The sequence below is a fragment of the Triticum dicoccoides genome, chromosome 1A (assembly GCF_002162155.2).
Source record: "Triticum dicoccoides isolate Atlit2015 ecotype Zavitan chromosome 1A, WEW_v2.0, whole genome shotgun sequence".
In the NCBI taxonomy this organism is placed as follows: domain Eukaryota; kingdom Viridiplantae; phylum Streptophyta; class Magnoliopsida; order Poales; family Poaceae; genus Triticum; species Triticum dicoccoides.
In genome coordinates, this window is record NC_041380.1 from 362,920,772 (window position 1) to 362,928,706 (window position 7,935).

Below are 7,935 nucleotides of genomic sequence, written 5' to 3' on the forward strand. Positions count from 1 at the left end.
CAATTCTGCAGCTTATTTATTCACAGATACAGTGGGAAAATGATAACCAAGCCTCTACCGTAATCAGCTAAAAAAACTCTACTCTAATCAGCTTGACCGAGGACACACACGAGGGAACTAAAATGATCAAACAGAGGAACTAATTCTGACAAAGAAAAAAAATACACATGATGAAAGCCATGCATGGTTGGATTTGGGAACTGCATCTACTGGTACTAGTATTTTTTGCTAACAAAAATAGAGTAATTAACCGGGAGATCTGGAGCTCAGCCAGCCTTGCATGCATGCATGCGTTGCGACGTACGTCGACGGATTGTCCTGCATGCATACATGCACCGGCCAGGCCAGTCAATCCTTCACCTCTCTTGTCTCTGCACGTACGTTCCTCGACATGAAGCAAGATGAGAAAACATGAAGAAAATAAAGACAAACTAGCTCCGATTATTGCATTGATCGATGCGTCGTGATCGATCATCGCCTAGTTCATGCACGTCGATTAAGTTAACTGGTAATCCGGATATGCCGTTCTCATCGCCTCCACCATGGACGGGGAGAACACCCCACAGAGGCGGCGCCGTCGTGCATGTTCGCCGGGCCGCCGAGCGACACGGCTTCCACCGTGGGCGCGAAGTGGCCGTAGAGGCCGCCCCTGGAGGCGCAGAGCATGTGCTGCTGATGCTCCGAGGGCGCGAACAGCGGCATGTCCGGCATGAAGTGCGCGTGATCCAGCTGCGCCGGCGGCGGCATTAGCTGAGGTGGATCCATGTACTGGGGCGGAGGCGGTGGCGGCGGCACGGCACTGGCGTGGGCATTGGCGCAGCTCTCCGTCGACGACGACGACGATTCGTCCTGCGCGGCGCCGGTGACCGCTGACGCGGCGGCGCTCTCAAGGCCGGTGAGCTTCTGCACGATGGACATGAAGTCGCGCGGGCTGGTGCGGATCACCTTGGGGGAGTGCGTGTAGATGATGACAGGCTGCTTCTGCTGCTGCTGCTGCTTCGGCCTCGGCGCCGGCCGCTGCTGGCCGACGCCGGGGGAGGAGGAGACGGAGGAGTTGGTGGACGAGGAGGAGGGCGGCGAGGACGCGGATGCGCCGGCCGCGGCGCCCTTGTGTATGAGGTGGGAGTCCCTGTGGATCTTGAACGGAGTGGTGGCGGCGGCGGCGGCGGCTTGCTGGCGCTGCCCGCCGGCGCCGAAGCCGGGCTGCCGAGGCGACGTGGGACTCATCGATGGATCGGGGGTGGCAGTTAGGTAGCGAGTGGACGCGCGCGCGCGGTGCGTGTATAAATAGGGAGCGCTGGGGATTGGTGTCCGCGCGTACATGTCGGGGATATTTCGTTGGTTACACAGTTGTTCGTTACACACTTCTTTTTTCTTGAAAGGAAGTTCGTTACGCATTTGTACACTGGCGGATCGAAGGACGGGATGGGATCAGAAACCGTCGACGACGCGTGGCCCATCATGCCCGTGAGCAACATGAGTACTGCCGCCTCTATTCGGGCAGGCGAATGATAGTTTGTATGAGAGCATCTCCAGCAGCTATATATACCCAATAAAATCCATGACTGTCATAGAACTATCTCTACTAGTACTTGAAAAGAACGTAATTAAGGCTTTCATTTCGAGAGGGGCGATTTGGAGCCCGGGCTCAACTGAGCTCGATATCACGTTCGTCCATATCTGGCTCGGGATGCGAGCAATTCCAGCTGGCCTGCCAGTCGCGCGCCGCGGTAAATCGAGCATACAAGGAAATACGGTAAGTCACAGTGGCGTACGGCTCGGGCCGCGGTTGAGCGTTAGACGAACGGCGGTAGCGCGCGGACTGGGCCGTGGACTAGGACGTCACCTTTTCTGTCTGGGCCTCGGATCAGATAATGGGTCCAGTTTGGAAGCTGACGACTGAGCCGTTTGTCGGGCCGGTAGGCACCACCCAGCCCCTCCGCCTGACCACCTGTGCGAGTAAAAAGAAAAAAATGGGGTTCCCCCATCTCCCTTGTCTCGCTCATTCTGGAACCCTCTCGCCGCCGCCCACGATAGAGAGAGAGAGAGAGAGAGTGGAGCAGCGGGAGAGACGAGCTCGACCGCGCCGCCCTGTGCGCAGTCGCCGGAGAACCTTCAGATGGATACTGCGGGCATGGAGTTCCTACTGGATGCAGTTGACATGTTAGGATCAAAACAAATATATGGTTTCCCCTTGTATGATTTCCCTGCCGCAAGCAACGATCTTAAAAAACCATCTCTTTTTCCTCGATATGTGCACTGGTTCTCACACAGGTTCCCAATAAGAGAGTAATTCGCCAACAACCTTGAGCAGTCGGATCCCGTTCCACTGCATTTCCTGCTGGAGAATGGTGGGAGGAGGGGAAATGTGGATGGTGCAGATTCAGACGGTGGATCTGCTTTGGCTGAGAATGTTGGGGGAGATGGAGATGGCGCTGCGGTAGTAGGGTCTCGCCGGAAACATGCTGATTCTCCGACGAGGTCAGCACAGTCGAGTGATAGGGTGAATCCGGAGGCGCCTGGCTGGACAAAACGGTATGATATAGTATTATTTATTTCTAGTTTGTTTCTTTGTAAATAGCTAATACCCATGGTAGTTATTACGGTTTTGCAAGAGGATATCACACATGGAAAAATGGATTTCGTGATAGGTCCCCAGAAATTTTATTTCGTATGTTGAAAAATACAGTGGTGATTGTGATTGTGAGTTTAGTTCTGAAGAATGAGTCAACTTGCAAAATGCAGGCTTCGCCTTGGCAGTGCGACGCCGGACAGGGTCCCATGCCCATCCCGGATGAGTGTACTCGAGCTTTTGATGCGCAAGTATCCAGAGCAGCCTGACAAAAGTGTCGTGCGACCAGAGCTAGGCCTTAGCTTCGACTCTTTTGGCAAGGCATACGATTTCTACAATCTGTATTCGTGGAAGGTCGGATTTGGAATAAGATACGGCAAGAGCCTTCTAAATGCTGAAAGAACGAAGTGCATGCAAGAAATCGTATGTGGTTCTCGGTAAGGCAGTAGAACTTATTTCTGAAGCCATGTTGTTTGTACAAGCATTAGCATCAGCATGAACTGACTTGAAATACTTTACTCGCTCATGATGGTATTGCAGGAGAAACCAGAGGTTGAGAACAGCAGGTCATGTAGATGCGAATGCCCGGCGCTGATCAGACTTCTACGTGCATCGGATAACAGCTGGTACATTACAGAACACCGCGAGAGCCACAACCACTCGATGTCGCTGACAATGGGAGAGAAGGTGCACTGGCCGTCACACAAACATATCGATGTGTACACAAAGGACTTGATTAGGCAGCTGAGGGAAAATAATGTGAATCCGGGAAAGGTCTATAGTATAATTGACAGCTTCTTTGTCTCAGTTGAGAAGGTGCCCTTCATGAAAAGGACTCTGAGGAATATATGTGGCAAAATTAGCCGTGAGCAGGCCGATGATGATGTGTGGAAGACACTGGAAGTGTTTGCTGACATCCGTTCGAGCGACCCTGGCTTCACGTATGTGGTGTTGGCAGACAAGTCCAGCAAGGTGAAAAATCTGATGTGGGCTAATGGGAGCAGCCGAATGCAGTATAAGTTCTTTGGTGATGTGGTCACATTCGACACAACCTACAGGACAAACCTGTATGACATGCCATTTGGTCTATTCATGGGAGTTAACAATCACTATCAAAGTATAATATTTGCGGGGGTGTTGATGCGGGATGAGCAAGAAGAAAGCTTTGAGTGGGTGTTTGCTGAATTTATACGTCTGATGGGCGGGCCTGCACCAACGACCATATTGACAGGTCAGTATGTATAGCCCAATGTATTTCCAGCATAAAGTTTATAATTACTAGTACTAAAAATAGTAAGACGTGCCATTTTAATTGCAGAGCAATGCAGAGCCATGGAATTGGCGATAAGGAAGACATATCCAGGGACTGTACAAAGGTGGTGCAAATGGCATATCCTAAAAAAGGCGAAAGAAACACTGGGTCCGCTTTCCACGAAGAAGAGCGATTTCCAGGGAGAATTCCACAAGGTTGTGAACCACATGTTTAACTGAAGAAGAGTTTGAAGCAGCTTGGGGGCAGCTGCTGGATAAGTATAACCTCAGGAGTCACGCATACATGACTAAGATTTATGAAACTAGGAGAAAATGGGTGAATCCTTACTTCTGGGGTGTGTTTTGTGCAAAAATGACAAGCACACAGCGGAGTGAAAGCGCAAACCACATGTTGAAAACTTGTATGCCCCCAGCAAGCCCAATGCATGTTTTTGTGAGGCAGTACATGCGGTTGCAGTTCGACCGCGAACGTGACGAGAGCTATGAAGAGAAGAGGACCATGATTGTGAGTGTTTTTTTGTCTAGAATGATAATTTCTTTATGCTGCATTCACTTTCTGAAAACAAAAAGTTGATGTGTCTGGTACTGTAAATGGAACATGTCAGTTGCAATACTTACCAGCAAAAAATAATTCATTTGATTTGGTTATGTCCTCCTTTTGGCAAATTACAGGGTGGTCTTGTGAGACGTACGAACCTTGCCATAGAACGTCATGCCAGCGGAATATATACTAGGAGTATGTTTGAGGAATTTGGGTGCCTTCTAGTTGAAGGAACAGCCTACAATGTAACTGAAGTTGAGAGGCTACGGAAGTACAAGACCACTCACAACAATGCAGGAAAAAGGGAGAAGTGGAGCAGAGTTGAGTATGAGGTTACCATAAACGAAGACAAGTCAATATTTACATGTGAATGTGGCCAATTCGAGCACACTGGGATGTTGGGCTGCCACGCGTTGAGGGTGAGCCACTGTCGCTTTGGTTATTCCTGTGGGTACGGAAATGAAATTACGTGTGTAATGAATACTAACACTTTGTCTGCTTGCACAGATGATGGAGATCCTGCATCTTGAGGAGATACCCCAGCATCACATTGTTAAGCGATGGACAAGAGACGCAAGGGATATATTGCCGGAGCATTTGGTCCAGTACCAAAAAAGATAACTCAGTTAACTTATCATTCACATGTAGGCATGCAACACTGTACTTGAAAGCCATGGAAGTCGCGCGGATGGGCGATGCAAGTGCTGCATGTTATGAGCATATGCATGCAGGCCTGGAAGCTCTCCTGGTGAGTGGGGCACCGTTGGCAGCTAGTGGGAATGGTCTGGCATTTGAGGATAGATTCATCGAAAGAGCTGAAGCAAGGAGCAATGGGAATATGGAAAATGCGGCTGCTATGAGTGTTGCACGGCAATGTCATAGTGCTGGGCGTTCTGGTAGTGTCAATGGCCTCCACGGCCTCGAAGGCCCCAACAGGCAAAGAGGCGCAGGGAGGCCGACAAACAGCAGAGACAAAGCCCCGTACGAAGGGTTAAGCAAGCGAACCAAGTTCTGCATCATTTGTCGTCGGTCACAAAAGGACGACATGCCTGGAGAGGGGTGACGCGCCAAAGAAGCCGAGGAAGCCAGGAAAATGCAAGAACTGCGGAATAGAAGGTCATCGACGAAACACCTGCAAGCGACCACTTGGTTTAGCAGAGCAGTGATCTTTTATTTTTTTTCATTTCCAAATATGAAGCAAGGGATTCCCGCGCTGTGTTTTGCAAAATCATTTCTCTGGGGTTTGGGCCACACTTCCAGGGGGTGTGCATGTTTCTCTTGTGCTAAATTGATGCCCTGAACACCATTTCATATGGGTACCTGTAGTGAGATGACATCAATGTGTGTACTCTGATGAACAAGTGTACTAAACCTGATGTAATAAATTAGTTGGCTACATGGAGTTTCAGCGTATATGATGTCTGTTTTGCTTACGTGATGTTCTTTGTATTTTTATTTTGACTAGTAAATTTTGGGAAGATCTGAAACTGCGATTTTATCATACGACTGAAACACTTTGGTTATCATGGATGTGTACTGCATTCTAGCGGCAGCTCTGACCATGTTATGCTAGGACACATGTCCTCCATGCATCAAAGATCGAACCAGGTAGGTTTTGGGCGACACTCTCGTTTCAAAATTCAAAGAAAGCGAGAATCAGAGTTAATGCATAATGTGCTGCGGCTGTCAGCAACTACAATATAAGAGAGGGTGGATAGACCACTGTGCGTGCCTCCCCTCTCCCCCCTCTTCCTTTGTTCAAAAAAGTTTGAAAAAGCGACGACAACCACGGATGGCGCGATCGTCCGTTCGCTCGCCGGCGAGCGGCACAACTTGCAGCGCTGCACGGCTCAAGACTGAGACTGTGATTTCTTTCAGAATGTGAATGATCTTGGTGGACGGTTGGGGCGTGTGGGTTGGCATTTATGGCAGGTGGGCTGGACGCCTGGATAGACGACCCGCACGGCTCGTGAAGTCGTGATGGCCCAGAAAACCAGCCGAGCCATCCGTCGCAAATCTGTCCCGCGACGGCGGGTGGACGCTCCGTTGTAATGAATGCTTCGCTGCACCTTTCCAGGAAAAAGCATATACGGGCGAGAAATACATTGGGAAGCACTAATCTTCACGCCAACCATTGGTGCTGATTTCGAGATCAGCTGAGCTCGGGCTCAGAAACGGATTTTCGCTTCATTTCATCTTTCTTTTCATCATCCCTTCATCCAACCTTTCATGTATATGATAATCAATCATTTTAATCTACTTATCTTCTGAATCAATTCCACTTTAATTTATTTAGCAAACTTCTAATCAAAATATAAAGTAATTGACGGTCAGAATTTGATGAACATTTATTTACACAATCACATTATTATTGACAACTAAATCATAAGCTAACATACTAGAATATTTATATCCCGTTGCAACGCACGGGCAACGTTCTAGTCCCAATAAATATATTGGGTTTCACAAATGTTCCGCTTTATGCAGCTTCCCCTATACTTAGCTTGGCATTGGCATATGTGTCCCATCCATCATTGCCTAATCTCTTTCTCTCTCACATGCAAGGAAGACACCGGCGTGAGGTGCGGGGGCTTCACGTGTGGTGTTGGGGTGCAGCAACGTAGGCGGGATGAGGCGGTGGTGGTGCGGTCTGCGGTGGCGATGCTTTTACATGGCATGTGTTGGGAAAGTTTTTTGCTGAATACGTAAAGCTTGTGTGTCGTTTCATTGATAGAAAGAGTAGAAATAACATAGTCTAGGATACAACACATGAAACAAACACACACAGGCGTGAACATGATGCCCGGAGCAGAGAGACAGGGAATGCTCAGCCCGAACAGAAGAAACAACAGAGCCAAAACCAACCAATCCAAAACCAAGAGAGAAGAACACATCATCAAGGCCATCATCGGGGACACCGCGAGCGAGCAAGGTAGCGCCTTCAAAAAGGAAGACAACGCCGAAACGCCGTAGCGATCCGGTCCGGAGGAACCAGACCTAGGGTTTCCTCTGAGCTCGAAGAGAGGCACAACTAAAGGCCGTAGCATCGCCTCCAAGAAGGAAAACGGCACCCGTAGGCATCGTCGTTGTCAGCACGGGCAAGCCGAGCAAGGCTTTCCCCCCTGGCCAGAGACTGAGCAATTCCATAGCCGCCGGCAATGGGATCGACGACAAGGAGGCCAGCACTGGTAGGGTTGGTTGGGCTCACCTGCCGCCGGAGGGTGGCACTGCCTCCGAACCCACGAACAATGGACCAGGCAAAAGGCGAGGCTTTGAGGTGTACAGGGTAGGGGCCGACAACGAAGCAAAGACTAGCGTGAGGGGGAGGCGACGGTGACTGGCAATGCCACCAAGCTAGGACTGGAAAGACGCAAATTCGAGTTGTCATGGCCGTTGTCGTGGCTGTAACCATGGGAACACCAGCGAACCAGACAAGCTGGAGGGGACGCAGCTACTGGTCACTGAGGCCAAAACCGCCCGAAAGAGAACGAGGGCAAGCCTTGGACACCGGAGAACGCGAGTTCGAGGCCGCCAGGGCCGGAGCAGCGCT

At 50.0% G+C, this 7,935-nt stretch overlaps 1 protein-coding gene across 1 annotated transcript; it reads left to right on the forward strand.

Annotated features, from left to right (window-relative positions):
* Window positions 1-2,277: 2,277 nt before the first annotated feature.
* Window positions 2,278-5,281, forward strand: LOC119289967 (protein FAR1-RELATED SEQUENCE 5-like). The gene is made up of 6 exons (XM_037569145.1): window positions 2,278-2,535; window positions 2,746-3,009; window positions 3,113-3,803; window positions 3,891-4,349; window positions 4,517-4,804; window positions 4,893-5,281. The coding sequence occupies exons 2-4, from the start codon at window positions 2,998-3,000 to the stop codon at window positions 4,061-4,063; spliced, it is 876 nt and encodes a 291-aa protein (XP_037425042.1). The 5' UTR covers window positions 2,278-2,535; window positions 2,746-2,997; the 3' UTR covers window positions 4,064-4,349; window positions 4,517-4,804; window positions 4,893-5,281.
* Window positions 5,282-7,935: the final 2,654 nt, after the last annotated feature.